The sequence below is a fragment of the Scomber scombrus genome, chromosome 21, assembly GCF_963691925.1.
Source record: "Scomber scombrus chromosome 21, fScoSco1.1, whole genome shotgun sequence".
NCBI lineage: Eukaryota > Metazoa > Chordata > Actinopteri > Scombriformes > Scombridae > Scomber > Scomber scombrus.
Window position 1 is genome coordinate 11,396,914 of NC_084990.1, and position 22,739 is coordinate 11,419,652.

General features: G+C 43.0%; 1 protein-coding gene across 1 annotated transcript; it reads right to left on the reverse strand.

The window, feature by feature from the left end:
* Positions 1 to 3,082: 3,082 nt before the first annotated feature.
* Positions 3,083 to 22,006, reverse strand: LOC134003853 (ankyrin repeat and fibronectin type-III domain-containing protein 1). The gene is made up of 18 exons (XM_062443205.1): positions 21,803 to 22,006; positions 21,286 to 21,493; positions 17,873 to 18,070; positions 16,844 to 16,957; positions 16,609 to 16,706; positions 15,371 to 15,461; positions 11,709 to 11,816; positions 9,317 to 9,416; positions 8,855 to 8,987; positions 8,373 to 8,492; positions 8,073 to 8,288; positions 6,768 to 6,934; positions 6,482 to 6,632; positions 5,257 to 5,425; positions 4,921 to 5,087; positions 4,571 to 4,778; positions 3,680 to 4,413; positions 3,083 to 3,391 (listed from the first exon to the last, which is right to left on the reverse strand). The coding sequence occupies exons 1-18, from the start codon at positions 22,004 to 22,006 to the stop codon at positions 3,083 to 3,085; spliced, it is 3,495 nt and encodes a 1,164-aa protein (XP_062299189.1).
* Positions 22,007 to 22,739: the final 733 nt, after the last annotated feature.

The following is a 22,739-nucleotide window of genomic DNA, read 5'->3' on the forward strand; positions in this document are numbered from 1 at the left end:
ATGTAAAAATGAGGTAATGCACATCAAGCCGAAATTGGTGGGGATGTCATTATGTCAGGTATTTTCCTAATGCCAACTTTAAACTCCTTTCAAACCTGTTTTAAAATTGACGGTAAAAACACTCCCTTTACACAGGCAATAGTAACATCATTGTTCATCACTGACGCTACTGGCTTCATGTAGCCATGCCCACCAATTACACTCTGAGATTCTGTCTGCAGCTGCCCACTATTCAGTTGTCATCAACTTGGTGGCAAACTCTTATGAGGTCAGTGAAGTATAGCATCTGTAGGAACAAGTGCCCTCTATTTGTCATTTATTCTCATTCATAACAAGTGAGTGAGTGGCTTTTGGGAGTGTATCATAAATGTGTATGAAACTCCAAACTAAAAGAAAAAGCCCCAGAGAAAACCTGATCCACACACACATGAAACCTAACCACGCAATGCTTCTCAATGATGATATGTGCCAAAAAATATCACAGACTCGTGTGGAATTCTCAGCTCTTGAACTTAGACAATGTAAAACAGATAATGCACAGCACTCTCTCTGAAACAGGAAGTATTAAAAAAGGTCAATATAAACATAAAAGATGTTGTTATTGCTCAGTGGGACACACATGAAGGTTAGACACTTCCTACACTCGTGTGCGGCGACCCGCTAAAAGAGAAGAAACCCACATAAACAACAGAGGCTGTTATTTTGTAATATTCATTTATTGTTCAATAAAAATAGATTTTAAAAAAGTGACGTGATGTCTCCTTCATGACCTCGCCTGATGGATCTGCCAACAGCTCCTTGTAAACATGGGGCTTTATTTTATTTTTTGACTGGAAAGGGAATTTATACCCCTCTCTACCCCTTCAGTCCGATCTTGAGGCAAACTCCTGCCTGTGACTTCACTGACTTTTTACCTCTGTAGTGATGACAGCCCCACACCCACTTACTTTCACATTTAGGGCAGATACAGTACATTCAACCCCAGCTCTTATTTCTCTATGTACATTGTTCGGTTTCTGGTTGGATGTGATTCTTTTCCTTCTTTTTTTTTTGCAGTTGGTCCTCATAAAAACTGCTTTTAACAATGCGAATAAAGAAGACATCTAAGCGCTAACACAAGAGTTCAAGCCATCAGTAAAACCAATTACAACTTAGAACATCAGTTTCTCTTAAGACATTTTTATACAGTAGTTACACGTAAACACATCTTTGAAGGTGTAAGGAAACTAAACTCTGTAAACACTTTTGTCATGTCAGCGACACCGCTGTTAATTCCTCCTGCGACAGGTTGTACATCATCCTGTGAACCTTGGATGCTACAGTAACGGAGGCCAGGTCCACAGACTTCACTCATCAAACTCCTCTCGTGTGGACTTTTCTGGTGCTACATTTATTATAATGGTGTGATGCTGCTGAGCCTGGTTGACTTTTTAAGAGCAGGAAAAAAAGTATGTCATCATCTGACAAAGAGTTGACCATGTGATGTGGAATTTTATATCAACAATTCAAAAACTGCTGTGAGGTTTTATATACTGTATTCTGCAATGTGAACAGAGAAACCAACATTTGGCACAGGCTCCCAAAAATGAGCTGAAAAGGATGGTTCAAGTTTTTAAGAGGCATAATTTATTGAGTAGTTTAAGCTGCTCATCCTGCTTCAGGTAATTGAGGTTATTGAAATATATGAGTCAGAATTTGTGGTTACAGGGGCTTAAATAATTGTGTATCTATCCTGCAGCTAAGTCCCCTCATATTTAACTTATTATGAAGACTTTTTAAGAGACAGTTTGGAATACATGGTATGTGACTTTGCTTACAATTGCTGGGCCTCTTAACAACTTGAGTCATCCCTTTCACACTTGAATCCCTCCGGGAGACCCTGCTCTAGACTGACGGGCACCATTTTCTGATGCGTCTGGGAATACCACTGAACCAAACACAACAAAACACTCAACTGGTTAACTTTTAGCACGGCATGACTACAGTACTTAAAATGTACTCAGCACAACTTTGAAAAGTTTACATGCTTTTTAACCATCAATTAGAAAAACAGAAACGATCAAATATTGCTTGTCTTTTTCTCAGTTTCAAAAATCCAAATTAGCTGGTTTTATTTTGTGTTACTTCGCAAGATGAGATGATCGTATTAGTTAGCTACACTACGACTGAGTCCACTATACAGAGGATTTGTTGCTCCAAAGGAGAGAAAAAGAGCACCAGAGAGTCAGTGCCAGATTCTAAAAGATGCAGCCTCCACCCTCCTCCACACCCTCTCTCACTCAGTCTCAGTCAAGCACTCTCTCCCTTGCTTGGCTGCTTCTTCCAGACAGTACAGTGGCCAGGAGCAGTTGAGTGACAGGCTGACGGGCCAAATCATCGGGCCGATTGCGTCCCCAAGCGGAGACGCCAGCCCCCCTCTGTACTTCTCCCTTCCTTCCTGGCCTCTGGGCCTGGTCCAGAGCCCACATCCTGGGAACATGGGGCCGGGCGGCTGCAGCCGACAGCTCTTTGGGAATGACACAATGAGAGAGTTCATAGGAAAAGCCTTGTGACCCGCGTGTGGCTGGGGAGGCGATGATGCTGCCCATGTCATTTTGGCAATGTGCACGGCCCGATGTGCTGGCGTCAATCATGCCAGAAGTCAAAGAGGCGCTCTATTAATCTTGCTCAGCATCACAATCTTTTGCCCAATGATTTCTGACAGCTCAAAAAACTGCTTTCTCTTTGTTCTGTTTTGTTATTGTTCATTTGGTGTCCATATGAGGGTTTCTGATGTTCATAAAAAACGGATTTGATTTCATTTCATGGAAACAGATTCTCGGAGTAGCATTTCAGATAACAATAACGCAACAGAAAGTATGACAATGTTATAGCTGCAGTTACGGACGGTAACACCTCACGTCAGAGAGAAAAAAGTGCAGAGTGTAGGAGCCTGTGGACAGTTTGTACAAATGTTCACTTGTGATTAAAGTGACAGTTCTGTCATTTCAACACACATTTCTCAAAAAGAGAATCTGCACATGGCATGAGCTCTTAAATGTTTTCTTTGTGTCTCCCTCTCTCTCTCTCTCTCCTTGAAGTGTCACACTGTGGTGGCCCGGCTGTGTTTGAGTGCTAGTGGTGAATACTCTTTAATGCGAACGCACAGCTTGCCCCTCAGCCAGGGATTCTGCAACTCAAGAGGACAGAAGTCATCTTGAAGCCACTTTTCTCTGTTGTCCACAACCAGCACGAGGCCAAAGTGCTTCAACTGTTCAGGACTGTAGTACACACACTGCTCTTGTTCACCGCTGCTTTTGCTGCTTCCCAGCATTCGCCGAGACACAACGTTCATCTCCTGCACCACCAGCTGGACCATCTCCCGTGCTGATGTGCCTCGAGTTACACAAAGCTGGAAGAAAGTAGAAGAAGCAATTGTTCAACTTTTCCCAGCATGTCAAAAACACAGCAAAAGTTTAAAGGTGAATTACTTCAACATGTCTTTTGTTTTTTTGGCATTTTTGCCTCTTTTGGACAGTGGGCAGTGAAGAGGCTGTCAGGAAACAAGGGGAGAGAGATGGATATGACATGCAACAAAGGTTCCTGGCTGGAAACAAACCAGAGACGCTGTGGTTATGCTGCATGCGTAGTAAGCATTCAGCTCTGTGAATTACTTCAACATGTCTAAACATATCAATACCTTGACACTGGTCTCCTTTGGCAGGCCTGTGCGGTACTGGGGGTACACTCTGAGTGTGGTGTGACAGCCTTTCCTGAGGGCAGCAGGTGATGGTGAGGAGAGCCTCTGGGTGCCGCTGTCCTCTGATAATGTGCGTGCCGGCGGAAGGTGTGGTAGGCAGCGCTCAGCTGAGCAACAGCGGTCCACTGAAGAGGGCCGGTGCCACCTTCGCTGTGGTGAGGTGGAGGGCGAGGGGCAAGTGGTGTGGTAGGAGTAAGGCTGGTGGTGGGCAGAGGGGGTGGAGGGGAACTCCAGGCTGCTGGTTCTCACACAGAAGGCCTGTCTCTTCTCTGTTATGTGTAAAAGCTCGATCTGCCTGCTGGGCAAGATGAAGTCACTGTCGAACAGCTCCGGCGCCCCCCTCCGCCTTTCCCCTGCACACCGAACTCCTCCCCCTCCTCCGCACCTTTCAACTTCCCTCCCGTGCTGCGGGTCGGACGCCTGGAGGACGTCTGGCGTGGAGTCCCTTAGCGCTCCCCCTCCGTGTCCACCACTGCCGAGACACATCCCTCCTCCTGAGCTGCTACCATCACTACGCAGGAAGCCACAAGGCTCCAGGGGTGCGGAGGATGAGAGGGGTGAAGGGGGCAAGAGGTCCAGCTCGCGGGGGCTCTGGGCACGGCTGGAGTCGTAGTCACTGTCGGTGGTGAGGAAGACTTCAGAGGAACCTTCCTCATCTGACAGGCCAGCAAAATCTGCAGAATATGAAAAATATTGATATTAATTGACATATCATATGGTGTGTATGTGGTTGTAAAAATGAGCATTTTAAAGCAAAATATCAGAATCGTATTTGGTTAACTTTAAATGTCTTTAAATAAAATTTGATGTGTCATGCAATTCTTGTCTCACCTGAGTGTTTGCGGCAGGGTTCGGGTGAAGGCATGGGCGAGGGCATGAAGTCTGGCTGTGAGGAGGTGGAGGGAGGTTTGTCCGGCATCACTTCCTTGGAAAAGTCAATTATCCAGCTTATGGAGATGCCTCCTGTTGGCTGCTTGTAGCGGGCGTACTGCAAAGCATCCATGATCCACCTCGCATCTCGCCACACCTCCTCCATTTGCTGTTGTACAGTCACCAAGATCATTACTGGATTAATATGGATCCAACTTCTCCAAATAATATTCCTATTAATTCCTAGTAATTACTATAAAAAAATGTGCAGCACTACGTAGGAAAACACGCCTGTCACTGACTGGTCCTACCTGTATATGTTCTTGGACTTGTTGGTGTTTCTTCTTAGCAGCAAGGAGCTCGGCCTCAGAGAAAGCCTCTCTTAGAGTCTGCTGCGACATGAGGGACTCCAGCTCCAGCAAAGCTGACACTCTGCAGTACTGGCCGATGAAACTGGGGCAATAGGCATTAAAATGGACTAGAGGGGAGAAAGGGAGTCAAGGAAAAACGAATTGAAAAAATCTGCAGTGTACTACAAGTGACGAATGAAAAGTGAGAAACAATTATGTGAGAAAAAAAAGAAAGGAAAAAAACAACAACAACATTTACACTGAAAAACATGATTGTTTAATGTAATTCTCACTCACCCAGTTCAAAGATCTGCAGGGGCAGAGTGAGGAAGCCGGAGCGGGGGGAGTACGGGTTATTCTGGCCAGGAGCTGTGCAAACGTCATCTGAAGGTGGCAGGAGGAACAGGAAGGACACTTTCTCCCCGAACTCCACCACTTCTTGGCTGTAGATTCGGAAGTCCTGTGCCTGGAAACACAGACAGGAGATCTCAGTGGGCCATAAGAACCAAAGCAGTCCGATAAAATCTTACTGCAATATTTCATTTTAATATGTGTGCAATTGTCTTTGCAAGACAAACATGATCAAGAGAATAAGCTTAACACTTCTTTTCATTTAAAAAAAAAAATGTATGTATTTTAATACTATATCTTCCATTGATGCAGTATTCAATTGATAGTAGTAAAGGGTGAGTCTCTGGCTGCTGCTAAACAAGTAAACAGATAGAGTATGGATCCAACATGAAATTATGTAACCCCGTTTCACACAATTAAGTACTGAACCAAAGGCTCCAACTCTGTGGAGTGGACTGGAGTGGAATGAGAAATAACAAATATGGCAATTGAATGGTTTGCTGTAATCAGGGGTTATTGTATATCATGTGTGGAACAGAACTAAGGTCAAATCCATCTTTGTCCAAAATCCATCTTTGGTGGTCTATCAACCCTCCCTATGGAGACATATCTGTGTTTTAAGGTTTCTGTTGCACTCAAGACATTGAAGTGAATGGGAAAGTGGTCCTTTGCACCCTACTGTGTGTATATATATCTACAGTATATATATATAATTGTGTTTGTGTGTGTGTGTGTGTGTGTATATTAACACTGATGTAGCTTTTCATAGTACTAGCAGTCTGTTAAGCTCTACATATTGCGAGAGTCCCGCTGGTGGAACAGTGGGTGGTAAAAGGTTAAAGCCAAATGGACAATGATTGCCATTGTGCTGGAATTCAAACCATGTTTTTTTTTTTTTTTTTTTTTACAGAAATCATGTAGAATTAGTGGTCTAACCAGAACTGGCTCGCTAGCCATTGGAATCATTTTCATTGCTTTGAGCTTTGCTACTGCCTGCCTGTTGAGCTCGGCTGTATAGTTTTTGAGGAGCTGCTACTGGCTCCATGGTATCAGTCAACATCATTCTACACAAATTAGTATTCTCGCTATAGAACCATATTAAACTCATTGAGTCACACAATTTTACTATTCCTTCTTTCTCTTTCCTTTTTGACCCTGGCCTCATTCTGACCTGGTTGCCAGAGACATTGATGTGGGCCATCAGGTCCTTAATAGCACTACGCAGGTCCTGTAGGATGCGATGTGGAGCACTCTGTACATCATGGTCCATTTCCAACGACTCCTCCAGAGAGCTGAGGGCCTGCAGCCACTGCCACTCCTCTCTGAAACAACAAATATACAGAACACACACTCACAGGGATGCAACATACAGTGCATGTCATGGGTATTATTTTCATTGTTTTCTAGTTAACTTAGGTGTTGTGTTTGGTTGAAACACACTAGCCGGTGATACTCACCTGGACATGTTGCTGTTGTCCCGAATTTTGGTATGACAGAGGACGTTGGGGAGTTTCTGGGGCACCAGCACTCTGATCTGCTCCACTGATGTACACAGCTTCAAGTAGCCTAGGTATAAGCCTGGAGACAACAGCTTCTTGCTCCGCCTGTGATACGCCAGCTTCTCCTGGGAACAGTAGGTGGACAGAGACTAGATAAGAAGCAGGACTGGGAGTAATTATAGCTGGGATTTATTACCATAAGTTTGTCTCCATAGGCATCCTCAAATGTATTTAAATGATGCTGTTTTCATGTTTTACTGTAGTTAGTCCTTGAGTGACTTGAGGCAAAAGTTGTTCCAGCATGTTTAAAGTGGAAGTCAACACTACAAAACAGCCCTTCAGCGCATTTTTATGTGTTTCATCATACAATTTGTTCATAACTGGCCGCAAAACAAATATTTCAGTGAACTGTGGTTTTGCCAAAGGGAGTCTCCACCATTGTTTTGGAACCGCAAGGCCAAACCAACTTACATTGGAGACAAAACAGCATTGCAACAATGGTATCAAGTTTACCGGGCTATATAGACAAAATCAACTTGTGGTTTGGTTTCAGATTGCGGTTGTTCTGAACGAAACAGCTACACAGCATTCGTTTGAAAACACAAAATAACAATTAGCTAGATTATCATCATCCTGTCCACTATGCTGAAATTTAAATGTAATTTTCCAATTGCCACTGCCTGAATGAGCAGTTTTAAAAGTAGATAGGGCACTGAAATAATTAACATTCATATTGGGTTGGCATAGATCCAAGATATGACATGAGATCTGGCATTTTAAATTTCATGGCAGGTCAATTGAATACTTGTCCTTAAGAAGAAGGTGACAAACAGAGGGGGAGAGCCATGATGATTGTGTAAATAAAGAGAGTCTGCACAAGCAGCATTTGTAATTGGAAGCACATTTCAATTTAGAGTCCTATTGTTTCAGCCATGGAGCCTCATGTTTATGTCTTTTCTGTGAATGAGAGTTTAAAAAACATAACATTGATTCTAATAAATAAATGTTTTCCAGTGTTTTTGGGGGCATTTTTGTTGTTGACAAAAGTGCCTTACACTAAACTGTTTCATCTTGCTAAATCGCTGGGTAACAAAGAAAAAAAAAAATGTGAAGAATGAGCCTGATAAAAACCACAACCACTGCTGACAAACCCTACTACCATGCCTAACTGCCGTGGAAGCAGCCTGTCTCCAAAACAAAAGCAAAAATAACCAATTTTCCAAAACTGAACTGAACTGAACCGCCTATTCCTGCAGGACGTACGTGCAGTGTGATGAGAAGCATGTCTAAGGCAGTGGGCTCCTCTGGGGATGAGATGGACTTGCGTTGTAGCTGGAGTTTGCAAAGCGGCGTCCAGCGCACCCCATCCAGGTTTGAACAGGCGTTCATGTCCTTCAGGAGCACCAGCAGGGCATTACCGTGCTTGTCTTTGATTGGCTCAAAATACACCTGACCAATGTCCTGGGTTCCCAACATTCCCTGAGGAAAAACATCAGATAATAAATGCACTGCTATTATAATCTCTTTATTTGTAACCTGTCCAGAGTGGGTCACTGTACAAACCTGTAGATGGGAGACAGCTTGCAGCATCTTGAGGCGTGTCTGCAGAGTACAGGAACAGGACGACTGGGAGGGACTGAGACACTGTTGCAGCCAAGAAATGTCCTCCCATAAGTAGGACACCTAGTGCAGGGACAGGATGCACAGGAGCAAAATGACAAAAAAGATTTAACATGTGCACTGCTGATGTCTGTATGACAGATGTTTTTTCAAATTCATGACGTTACATAACATCAACTCCATGGTCTATTGTTCTGTTTGCAGCAGTATTAAAAAACTGATGAGAGTTGTTAAAATTGGACACCTAAAAAGACATTTTAAAATAATTTGTTAGTTCTATAATTATTTTTGGCTTCACTCCATCAGTTATGCCACAGGTTAACATTTTATGTTGGAAGAATGCTAACTAATGTTTGTTTGTTTGTTTCTTTCTCTCATCTGTCTTTGCTTCTTTCCTTCATTTTTCTTTCTTTCTTCCAGTCTACCTTGGTAAACCAGAGGAAGTCCTGCATGAGGGAGCTGGAGTAGGAATCTTCGACCTCTACAATAGGAATCTGGTCCTCTGGAGTCACCAAGATATTGTCATCTCTGTAGAATATAGATGTCAGATAGAGTCCTCTGAAAAGTAACAGAAAAAAGTATGTGTTACAGTAGAAACACTATGGTTAAATTAATCACACTGCCAAATGAAGAAAATATCAAAATAAGTACAGATCAATAAAAATGCATAATTATACTTAGTGACTGTCATGAAAACCATGACTGTTATTTGTGATACAAGGTCTTTGATATTCAGCAATAAATATCATGTGCTTTATACAGAATCGATCCTTACTGAAAGCTAATTACACACAAAATTGTACATTAATGTTTCATTCCTATTTAATTGTAACATGGAGGTCGGGCTCTTTAGCATCACAGTTCATTGAGTAATAATAATAACTTACCTCTTCAAGCTTTTAACAAATTTGCTGGTGGGTTGAAAGAGGTGGCGCAGGCTTTTGGACACTGAGTGCTTCCTGCCCTGTGGTGGAGCTTTGCACTGTTCTGTGTGGAAAGAACACAGACTTTGTTAATTTCATAGTGAGAGAATTACTCAGAGTTATAATATGGGAAAGATCTTGACGCTTAAAGTCAGGATATTTTTGAGACTGATTGGTCGGCTGAATGAATACCTCTGTCCTGACAAACTCTAGAAACATCTCTTCCACTGACAGGCCGTTACCTAATTGACAACAAACCTGACAAGTCCAACAACATGGTCAAAGTGGAATGTTCTTTGACATTTCATGCGCTCCAGTGGTGCGGCACCATTTGACAGTCATGCTGGCTGCCAACAGCAGACTATGGGCCTTGAGGGAACCACTAGCTCTCAGGTCCCAGAGGGACACTAACTGTGTATATGTATATGTGTGTGTTTACCTGCACATACTTTAGCTGCTGGAGCATGGTTCTGAGCTACAGCCATATGTTTGGAGCCAAGAAGCTGTAGTAATTTGTGTGTGTGTGCCTGTATGTCTTAACCCTTCGCCACTCACTGACAGGGAGGTCAGTTAAGTCTGTGGGGACATGTTTATTTTTAGTGGGCCTTTAGGGGGTTGGAGGCGAGAGAGGGAGGTGTGTGTATATATGTATGTGTGTGTGTTTGTGTGGGCGCCTGTTGGTGAGATAACGCACCTCCCGACTCATTAGAAACCTTCACAGATTCCCTCCCCCCTTCCCTCCCTTCCCAGGTGATCTTACTCCAGCCCCAGGCCACTTAAAGTCAATAAATCCCCCCATTCAGGACCCGAAAAGAACTAATTTTCTCTTCAGGTGGACGAGACGAGGTGGAGTAACAAGAAAAAACAGCACCCCTCGACCCCTCTCACCTCCCCAAATTTCTCTCCACTCGCGAGTCTGTTCAGCTCTAGTCCTCCTGGCCTTAGTCCCCGTTTGACACTGAGTAAGACAGACAAGTAGGGCCGACTGCTGGGGTGCCTGTGTTAGTCAAGGCCTCTTTCACAGTTTAATTAATAGTGTTTGGACAAGCGGGAGAGGGTGGCGTGGGCTATAAGCCGGGCTGCGTTGGGGTGTGCATACATGGACATGTGGGAGAGAGACAGAGTTGAAAGAGAGAGCATGTACTTATATTTGTGTCTGTTCATGTACATGTGTATCTATGTGTGCGCCTGTCTATCTTTATGTGTGTATATGTATGGACAGTAGACAGGACGACTAGCGGGCTGCGGGGGTTTGGAGGAGGGGGGGAGGCAGCAATAGTCAGTGTTAATTTATGCCCTCTCCCGACTCCAGCCCAGGACTCGTCTCTTACAGGAATAACAAACATGACCCCGGGACACGCCACCTCGGCTACCGTGCCTGAACTCTCAAGCTCAATCAGTCGCCGTCTGAGGAACCAAGAGCCACTCAATACTGACTATTATATTGCATCTCGCTTTATTGCGAATACAGTCTGGCCACAGGGGACAATAGTAAGTGGGTGAGTGTGTTTGAGAGTCCTGGCGTGAGGGACATCTTGCTCAATGCTAAATGCAGTTTCCCATCACGTAAAAAAGTCAGTGTGGACAGGTTTTGACACTTATGGGAGCAGCTTACAGCCAGCAGTGTTTGGGGATATAAACAGTTTGAGTGTGAGAGGAGTTGATCTGCATTTTGTCAGAAAGAGAGAGAGGTATTCAGCAGAGGAAGGGCTGAGTCATGGAAAGACGCATAAGGGAGTTGTTGAGACAGAGGGGAGGGTATTATTTTTGAGGTGGCATGTCGTCTTAGGGTGTACGGCCCCCCGAAGTACTTGTCGTGCCTGAGATTGTAAAGTGTCTGTCAAGGTGAGATGAAACACAGCAATTGGCAAGACGTGTTACACCTGCAAGTTGAACCGAACATTGCTCATGTTCCGTGTTTGTTTACACCAAGAATGTTTCTGAAACATGAACTAGACGGTGGCTGAAAATTCAGATGTGTTTGTTTAAAATGTGACGACTGAGGCTCAGGTTAATGTCAGGAGCTCATATCTCAGCTCAGGCTGCATTTCACTTCAACTGATACATTGGTGCTGCTCTTACACTTAGGATCAAGTGTATGTGTTATCAACTAGTTTGAAGCTCTTATTATTTTTGCTGCATGTAATTCCAATGTTAAAACCAATGGCAGTTAAAAAACATCTAGTTTGAGAGAACATGTGCACATATGTAGTTCAATGAGTAAAGCATGTCATCACTATCACTACCAGGTTTTGTGGTTTGAGTTTTAACAGAAGTCAACCATGCAAATCGATGAAACTCTCACATTACTGTTCAGTCTTTCTGCCCAATAAATCAATAAAAAAGTTGTTGATACCATGGCAGACGCAGTGGCGATGAGCTTCTTTGATCTGGCCAAGTAGCTGGTCTAGCGCCTCCTTCTGGCCTCTCTGACGGGGAGCACGACCATCGATATCCCTCCAACCTGCAGACCAACATGAGAGGAAAATTTGAGAAGAGCGAATATCGAGAGCCGTCTCTTCAACTAAAATATACGTAATGATGGAAAAGCAAAGCTGATGAAATGAGAATGCTCAAATCCTGTGTTGTTATAAGGCTAAATATTCTATTTGCCACTGGAGGACCATAGAAATAGCTTGGACTTACTCATTGATTTCCACTATATAGTCATACAGCAGCCAAGATTTACTCAGCATAACTCTGTATACGCTTAAGGCATTTATTTTTATGAGGTGGCGTATAAGAATAACTGCTAAATGTTTGATCCTGCAGACACACAATTTGGGGGTATCAGGTATTAGTTATAGTCCTCTCTGTGTTTATCGAAGAACTTCCAATAGGCTCTAATGACTGTTTGACATAAGTGGAACAAAGAAAGATGTCTTTCTTTGTTCTATATAGTTTCCTCTGTGGAGCCATGTTTTCAGACTGTCTTTATTCCATTGTAGATCAGTTTTCTTCTTTCTTTATCAAAACAAACACAAGTCAGCACTGCTTACATTCAGTTTCATTCAAATTTCCTATTTTTGTTTATTGTTGAACGCATTGAGTTTTTGACATTGTGTGTTTTAACAGTTGTGCTTTGAATAAATAAAAATGATTTGGTTTATCTTAAATTGGTTAACATGATGGAGCAGTAACTACAATTAAATGGAAATAAAGCTTGTTTGAAGTTTAATGGAAAACCTGTTCGTATGAAGCATGCCGAAACAAGACACTGCTCAGAAGCAGCCTCTCAGAAGCCATTAAAGTTATGAAATGGTAACTATAACCAGGATGATTTATTTTATTGTGATGTTAGCTGTCATGGAACAATAACTGTCATTTAATACTTAGTTGATGTGAAATGTACATTGGTTTAGTCACTTTATAAAAGCCTAAAATGCTGCGTTTTGGGTCTTACTCCTGCTTAGGACCCCAAAATAGGGCTGGGCAATATATAAATACTGTATCGATATTGTGATATGAGACTGGACATCATCTTATATTTTGGATATTGTAATTTTGTGATATTTTAAGTGTTGTCTTTTCCTTGTTTTAAAGGCTGCATTACAGTAAAGTGATGTAATTTTCTGACTTTTGTAGCTGTTCTATTATTTGCCTTTACCTACTTAGTAATTATATTCACATTATTGATGATTATTTATCAAAAATCTCATTGTGTAAATTCTTAGCATCAATAGTCAACCCTGCAATACTGTTGCAACATCAATCTCAAGGTATTTGGTCAAAAAAATTGTGATCATTGATTTCTTCCATATCGCCCAGCACTACCCAAAAATGTTCAGGCCCTGCTCCTGAGGCTTCCAATGGTAGGAGTGAGAAATGTGTAAGACAGACTGCTTCTCAAACAGTTTTAGTGTGTGTACTATAGGAAACAACACCCACCCATTGACTGTATATAAATACGGACGATCCGTCTCCACTTCCTACCGCTATGCAAAAGTCAAGCCACAATATCTCCTCTCAGGGAGCCGCCATCTTGCTTGCGTGGTATCATTTGGGGCCAGAGTCGGTGCAGTAGAGTCGGGCGGCGGGATGACGATACGTGGGACACGCCCCCTCAGCCTCCCTAGCTTCCTAATGGAGGTTTGAGTGCGGCTGTCACAGGTGTCATGATGTAACGCTGCCTTTTTATATCGTCAAATAACCAAATAAAAACAAACATATCAGAAAAAAAGAGAATTTTTTTGATGTGTACTTTGATATTTGTATTTAGGTCATGTCTCGTTCGCTAACATGGAAGAGGTGGGAATTATGACCTATACTGCAGCCAGCCACCAGGGGGCGATCAAGCTGTTTTGGCTTCACTTTTGGGGAGCTGTCAGGACGTCCATATTTATATACAGTCAATGCACCCACCCTAGTGTGAGAAAGCTGTGGTTGGCTGAAGGACAGACCCACTGAGCACCACTGCTAGAGTCTGCCCTGTACATATTTGGGCTCAGAACAGCCGGTATGTACGTACACACACACACACACAATGTGTGTCTGGCCCAGTGACAGAGTGAGGAAAGTAACACACCACACATTGCCTACCAAAAAAAAGACTGAGAGTACAATTAGTACAGTCTTTATCTCTGACTCTTTCTACTCCTTTTTGGGTCTCTTTGTCCTTGCTTTTTTCTTTCTTTCAATTTCAAGGTAAAACTGAGACACGTACAAACACTTCATTCCATCCACCAATAAACATGGAAAACCTTCTTATTATACATTATTACATTATGTATTGCAGACACACACAAAAACACAAGCTTTCCCTTCCCTCCTCACAGAAAGTGATCCTTTAGCACCTCTGCCTTCTGTGTTAGCAAGCCAGCATCCCTTGCTTGCTCACTGGAGGATGTGTCAGCGATAACCCACCCCCTACCACCACCATCATCCACCACTCACACCCCCACCACCCTCACCCCCACTCCCTCTCCCGGAGCCCCCCGGAGGGCGCGTGGGACTGAAACACGGTGAGCTCTATTCCCGGAAAGGTGCCTGTCCCGACAGGACAAGCGGGCCCTTTAATGGGCGTCCACGGCCCGGTATAAGGCCCCCACTGTTGGGGCCGCGCCGCGCGCTACAGCACAGACATGCAAATATTTCCAGTGGTAGGCCCAAATGGAAAACACAAACACGCAACATCGAAATTAGCTCTGAGAGAGGGATGAGGGTGGGAGGGAGGTGGATAGTTGAAAAAAAAGAGAGGGAAAGCCCAGTCTCTCAAAATGAAGACACACACACACACTTGCTGAAAAACACGGTGTGCTGATGAGGACAAACATGTTCATGTGTTCCCCAGATGTGCAATGAGTGTGCCAATATACCCACAATCACAGCACCTATGTTCACTCTCCTACAATAGGTATGTACCAACTGAACAGACTTAACACGCTGCACATAAAAAGCAACCATAACACTCATCTCATAAACCAATACATTGAATTAATCAATTTAATAACAAATGTCCAAACATAAAAAAATCTATACAAAGTCCTCAATTAAATTTTTCTATTGAATTATCTGAAAGCTCAGATAGATAGATAGATAGATAGATAGATAGATAGATAGATAGATAGATAGATAGATAGATAGATAGATAGATAGATAGATAGATAGAGAAATAAAGAGGGAAAAGGAGAACGAGGGTCAGAGCTGCTGTGGGGAGTCAACACCTCAGCTGTTGTTGCACATGACTTTACGGTTAACTTCTTGGCTGAACCCCGGCAGCCTCTACTGCCAGCCAGTCCCAAACATCTTCCTGAGGCTATGGTTACACACTCTGACGTCTGCACTGGGGGTCCCAAAAACCCACCCAGCCTGCTGGCAGAGGATGGTCCAGCTGTCAACCCCTCTAACGATATCAAAGCGACGTTGGAATGACACTGGAATAACCAAATCAGGTGAGTGAATGTGAAATTACGCAATGTTCACACTGTGTTCAACTGTGGTCAACTAAAAGTTACAAGTTGTGATTTATGTGAAATGTAGGCACACACACGAACACACGCATACACAATGGATACTTACTGGAAGGTGCGGCGCAGGCGGGGGTGGAAACTAATGTAGGCCCCCAGCCCTTCATGTTGTAGGCTGACACTTGGATATAGTAGTAGGTCCCCTGGAAGGACAGGACGCAAGACAATCAAGGCAAAAGTAAGGCCACGCAATGCTGCTACGACCAAAAAAACAGCATGTCTGTTGATGTATGTTATGTACAAAACCATATATGTATTATATGCGGTTGAGCATCTGTCTCCTACTATGTCCCTGTCCTTCTTCATTTCAGTGTGTGTGTATGTGTATGTGGAGGGCGAAGGGTCTATCAAGATTCTCTGTCTGTCTCTGTGCCCAGTGTGCAGACAGCAGGCCTCTGTCTCTCCTTTCTCAGCCAGATCAATCAAATTGCCAGCCGACACTTCCTGACCTCGCCTTGACCCCTGTCATGTGACAGGAGTGAGCTCTGGCTGGCAGCAGGGGTCTTAGAAAGGGGGAAGGGGCTTCTCTCACACAATAACAAACAACCAGTGGAGCGTCCATTTGTCTACATGCCCGCTTAAAAATGCCAAACATAAATCAGGTGGCAGGCTACCAAGCTGCTCTTTTTATCACTTTGGAGACTGTTTTGCAACTGTTCCTTATGAATGGTCAGGAGCCAAGACTTTGAAAAAGCAAATAAAACTGTGTTTTCCAATTGTGTTTTTAGCAGGGCCATACATCTTTCGCCCTCATCATGGGGAATTGATGGTCACTACAACTTGTGTGTGGAGTTTGATGTATGTAATAAAGAAGACTCACTTGGGAAATGCCTTCAAATGTCACCTAAAGCTCCTGTGTAAATAATATCAGGGGTCTTCATGAGGGAGAATAGCTTCTAAAAATGTGTATCGGTCAGCACCAGCAGCTGGAGAAGCTAGAGCTCAGTGGTTCTTTTTGTTGCTTTGTCAACCATCAACTCCCGTATAAAGCATGACTATCTTTTTGTTATTTTTTAGAGACTAATTCGGGAATAGAGGATAAAGGACTGCTTGACTATATTTATGTGAAAACGGTGTGATCCCCAAAGCCTCAATTCTAATGTCAGCGAAGCAGCTCCTGGTGTTCCCTTCATAGCCTCGCACAGGAGATTTAGTGTTGTTTGAGATTCTGGATTGGGTTCTTTTTGATTCATACTGATTGATCTAAAATGATCTAAAATACTGATTAATTAAATAACTGTTCAGACTGTCAATATCATGATGGTGACAAAAAAATCTGGCAGAACTTACATTCGTGAGACCGGAGATGTTGCACTGTAGCAACGTGGTGTCCTCCACCAATATCTCACCCAGCAGAGGACTGAAGGAAGGAGAACAACTCCAACTCACTGCAAATACAAACACACACTTTTAATGATACAAAATGTATTTTTCAAACATTTTGCAATCTCATTTAGCACAGAACTTTACATATTGAAATACTGAGTAGTTGATTCTGCAGGCAGTAGTGGGCATGACGGCTGACCTCTGTATTTTGTAACCACAGCAGAGTTGACGCAGAGAGGTTCCTGGAAATCCACCCTCAGACTGGTGTTGCTGCTGACAGACAGGCGAACTACACTCGGAGCATCTGGAGGGTCTAAGTAGACAGACAGACAGTAAGATGGTGAAGCAGATCACAAAAAAGATAGGTGGAAAGCAGGGGGAACAGAGCACATACAATTAGCAGCTTATTGTATTGATATCATCTAGTCCTCCTAGTCTATTACACAATTCATTGCTGACTTATAGGAAAAAAAGTTTAAGAAGTATCATGTAGTGGATGCTTGTGAAATTGAAGTCAGTAATGGTTGGAAATCACAACGATAATACATCTGTATTCTAAGATCTTTGCAAACTAATGTCAACTCAATGACTACTGAGAAGAAGCAAGGATGACAATGATTGTAATTGTCAATATAACTACATGAACATAATTTTGACATATGGTTTATGATTTTGATTCATGTTCACAAATCATCAAATTACATGAGTATGTTGAATTACACAGAGGGAAAAGACCTTTTTTTGTTGCATCAAAGCGAAGATTGGTTTGGGTTGAAGGGAGGAGTGTGTGCGTGTGAGTGTGTTTTTGGGGGGTGGCTGTCTACCCTGCCACTAAGTGTGTCATGAAATGCCTATAAAAAAATAAAGCAGGAATACAAGCGTGTTATGTTTGCTCACACACACACATACACACACACACACACACACACACACACACACACACACACACACACACACACACACACACACACACACACACACACACACACACACACACACACACACACACACACACACACACACACACACACACACACACACACAGTCCTGTGCTAAGCATCCTAGTGTGGAAGCCATTAACTCGGCCCAGACAGAATGCCAGCAGAGAAAAAGGGTGCACAAATGAAAACCAAAGACGACTGCTGGACTGCTGGAATGATCTGAGAGGCAACTGTTCAGCACGTGAAAAATCTCTATAACAACCATCAAAGTCGTCCTGAGGCCTTACTTGCATGCTCAAAGCCCGTCTGCATGCGCCGGAAGAGCCGGAGCCTCCACTCCCAGGCCTTCAGCTGCCTCTCCCTGTCAGATCCCTCGCGTTCGCCGGGACCTTCGCTGCCAACCTGGGCCTGAAGCTCCGTCACCCGCTGCTCAGCCTCTTGCACCAAGGTGGCCAAATGCACTGCTCGGCCCTCAAGACTCACAACTAAGAACGACACGGGAGAGATAGTGCAAGAGAGAAAAGTCATCACATGAATACTGTATTAAAAAACAAATTGCCTTACCCTTAGGGCCATGTGAAAATGTGCTGGCATCCAGAAAAATGCTTCAATATTCAAGCATGATAAAAAACAGTTGGTAAATCCTGCTTGGAGTTGGAAAATGTTGAAATATCAACTGAAAAAGGCGTTTTTTTCAACCAAGAATTAAAGTTTAAATGTCAACCAACAATGGCGACCATTCTTAATTCAAAAACAATTCCCCCGCACAAACAACACTTTTTTGTTCAGATTAGAACTATTAAATATATTACAAGTATTCACCTATATGGATGAAAGAAATCAATTAGCGAACCATTTTTACTTTGTTTACTAGTGTTTCAACAAGGCACGTGACCACATTATTGCAAGAAACCCATTGCCTGCGATGCTGTGAATTGGTTTTGCAGGCCAGTCTCTTTAATGTCTTTGTTTGCCAAAATGCTGTGGCAGATTCCTCAATAAACTTCATTTAACTGAGAAGTCCCTCTTTAGAGATGACATCACCTAGAAAATGACACAGAAAATGGGGCAATGAAAGTGAGAGGGGTAAATGAGGGAGGAGTGTTCTTCATATGCGGTTATAAGGGAACACAAAATGGTGGGAACGTACATAGGCATGATTTTACACTGCCATTGTAAAACTATTTTTCTGCAAAACTTGTGGAAAAATGTGTATAACTGATCTATTTATATCGTACACCACAGTCTCACACAGCCTCCATCAGAGGAATGTTTTTTCTCAAAGGGGGTAGGGTGTTGCTAAAACAATGTGAACAATGATGTTTACTTAAACAAAGAACACATCACTATAGTAGATGAGATGTAACACCTAATGGAAATATTCAAATCATGGCCTTATGGTTGGCCATGGCGGCTAATAGGTGCATAACCCAAAGATCAAAGATTCAATCTGAGATTGCCAGCGTGCACAGATCACTCTAAATAAAAGTACTTAACAGGTAATGTAAAGCTGTTAAGGTCACAAAGGACAGTAGCATACTGTACTTCTTTGGTGGCTGGTCATTCGTGGAGTGTTTGGGACTGGTGTGAGTCTGTGTTTAGTCTGTGTGGTCTGTGTTTGTTCATTGTAGATTCCACTGTTGAGCGTTAGATTCCACTGTTGACAGTAAGTTTAAAGCTCCGTGTCAAAATGTCCATCTGGGTGTTTAATCCTGCGGCTCCCTCTGTGTCTCCTCGAGTGGCTTTGAGCTTCTCTTTTGAGTACGAGTGTCTCCTCTGAGTGTCAGTTTTGTTGTTCTCTCTCTTCAGTTACTTGTGTGAAGACTTTAAGGCTGTTTGGGGCTTATGCTAGGATTAATGCTGAGGATTGTTTCTCAATGCTGATTTAGACTCTTGGATTGATCGGAATAGCTTTTGATGGTCCATTTTGATTTACGTTTCCAGCGCCTCTAGGCCTAGAAACTGGTCCAGATGCTGTCACCAGTGTGTACGTGTGCTTGATTTGTCCTTATTTCACTTCAAGGCCCGGGATCCTCTAAAGCACATTAAAGTAGCTTTTTCCTATTGAGAGCCACTGAGGGATTTATAACGGGAATGTGAAGATTTAGGGAACTTGTTTGATTGTCGTTGTCTGCCCTTATCCCTCTGGTAACCACACACTGTGAAGTCAAGCGCGGCAATATCAATAAGAATCTGAATCAATTCCTTTCAAAGCTCAAGAACGTCTTTGATGTCAATCCTTCTCAGATGGAGTTTGATTAGTACATGCTTATAAAAATAGGAGGCGAGCCTTTACTTTCCTCATGTGCTGTTGTTCTCTGTCTTTTTCTTTTGCACATACACACACTCACATGGCTTACACTCTCTCGTGAGTTATTTGGGTTCTGGAGAGAGAGCACAATCAAAGAGCAAACTTCAGTAAACACCACTTTCCATTCAAGTGTTTTCAATTTAATGATACCTTTATAAGACGTCTGGCTCAGCTCTGGAAAAGTGTGTGCGTGTGTGTGCGCACAAGTACAAACAAACAGCCTAGGAGCCTTACTGGCGAGTTCTAATCATTAACAGAAGAAGGGAGCGGAGGCTCAGTAGATCACAGACAGTGAAAAGTGCTTACGAAGATGACTAATATTGCATCATGATTACCACCCCTTCATCACATTTAATATGTTTTCACTGCCAGCAGAAAACAGAAAGAGATGTGTGTTTCGTCAGTGTGTGGATGAATATATCACTAGTGCACACGATAGGAGATTGTGTTTTAAATTATGTGTGAGTCGTTGCTTTGGGAAACACCTGCGGTTGCTTTGGTGGCAGCTGATGTTGCCGTGACAGCAGCCCTGAGTTGTTGGTTTCCGACAGAACAACTATTGAAGCCCAAACAATTCAGTTACCGGTATCATTTCTGAGCTATGGTAAGGACTGAAATCTACAAAGAATATGGGCCTTACTCACATTATTAACTTGTTGTGATCGGCAGAGGTCAACAAAGCTTGTCTTTTTCCACATATCACACTATAATTGATTGGCTTTAGGTTCAGGCAAATCTACTAGCTTCTTGCTGAAAGCCAAGGTGGCATTTGCTATGGTGTGACTCACCTTCAAGCAAGCCAACGTTCTACTAACAAAAGTAAAGAGCTGTCAAAATTTACAAGGAAAATGACGACTGAATACATGAGGGTGCCATTGGTAGAAAGAGTGGTGACACTAGAAGAATTTCTGGATGTTTTCTGTGGAAAAAAGATAAAGAGCTAATTTTATGAAGTAAGACTCTAATTCATGTACTGATAATTGCTATCCTATTGAAAGATCATACACAATAGGCTTAATAGCTTCTGGAAACCCTTTAAAATATGTTGTGGGTTTGGTGACTGATTCCATTGTGATAACCAGTCACAGAAAGGGAAACAAATTCCAGCAAGTGGGTGTTTGTGCTGTGTAGTAAAGGGAGTGTGGGAAAACAAACCTGGAATTCCCAGTGCTGTGAGCATATTACTACCATATTAATGTAAGTGTATCTACTTCACGCTTGATTGTCAAATCAGATGCATCTAAACAGCAGGTATGTAAACATCACATTCTTCACGCCTTGTTAAGCCATAGCACCGACTTCAAATGTTGTGCTGTGTTCTGTGGGAACTGTAGTTTTCATTTAAATGAGTGGGTAAGTACTACAGGCACGTTGTGTTCCTTTACTCACAGTGGGGGCTCTCCTTGGCACCGGCTCGCAGCAGCAGCTTGGCCATGGGTACATTGTTGGTCATGATGGCGATATCGAGGGGCAGCAGGCCTTCACTGTTTGGGGTGTTTAGGTCCAGCTCCTCCAGACTGTACTGAGAGAGAAGCAGCTGCACCAAGTCCAACTCCTGGTGCTCCACAGCCTCAAACAAAGCTTCACTGCTCTGAAACTGTGACACAAAGAAAGTTTACGGGCAGTTAAAACAGAAAACTGCTCAATGGGAAAGCTTTAGTTGTTTCAACTTGTATCAGTGAATGTTGAGCATTGCACTCATGTGCAACTCTCTCCTCCTACACACACCCTCAATGTATCTCTCTGTATACTTTTAGTCTCGCTCCACAATCGTAGAGATGGGTTGGTGTGTGATGTTACTACCTGAGGATCACTGACTATCCAAGTCGATATGTTTCCCAGACTATTTTTAGACTACAATGTTCCTGGGCTTATTATTTTTTCCTACTCTCTCTCTCCAACTTACTATGGTGGTTTTGCGCAGCCTCTCCTTCTCTCCTCCCCGTCCTGACACCACATTGTCCTCCAGGGCAGGGGGGTTGTTGCCCACACGGAACTTTCCAGACAAGTTGCGGTACAGGCGGCGAGCCGCGCTTGGTGAGGACAGGCTGGCCGACTTGCGGGCTGGGGCCGGCTGGTGGGCCTGGTCCCCCCTCATGGGCTGCGTCATCTTGGCAGAGTCAGCCCTGGAGGAGAAATGGGTGGATAAGAGAGTAGAGATACTGTAGGTGAGAGAATTGAGTAGAATATAAGTTTTTATACAACATATGAATTCTGTGTAGCTTGACCACTTCTTGCACTTTGTAGAGAGGACAATGAATCAACCAAGAACACAGAAGGCTGTCACTCAATCTTAAAGCTCACACTTAAAGATTTCTTAAAGATCAGGTATTATGGTCCATTTTGACTCATTTGTATAAACACTGAGTCTATTTTAAACATACCTGTGACATTTTATTTACCAATAGTTGTTCAGATTTCTCTAAATCCATTTCCTTAAAGCCCTTTCTGTCTCCAGCAGACTGTTTATGAAGCAATTTACATAGAACTTGGATTATTAATGACCACCTACTCCAATTGGTTGGAAGTGTGGCACCCAGCCTCACTCCCACCCAGAATACTACCTTATGAGTATGACTAATGCAAATCCCCTTACACCATATGTTTACTTACAGGCTGCAAATGCACAGTCTTTTAACCAGTGTCTGATCATGAATATGAAGGGGAAGAGCCTGCTGTTGCACAGTCGAGACTTCAACAGTATTAAGTAATTCTTTCAAATGTAGCTGGCACATGTTAGCTTACCTTTAGCATATATCTATTCCTTTATACTCACTTAAAACTAATCAAATCCTGCAGCATACAGAGCCTCTTAAGCAGACAGTCGGCTGTAAAATATGCTG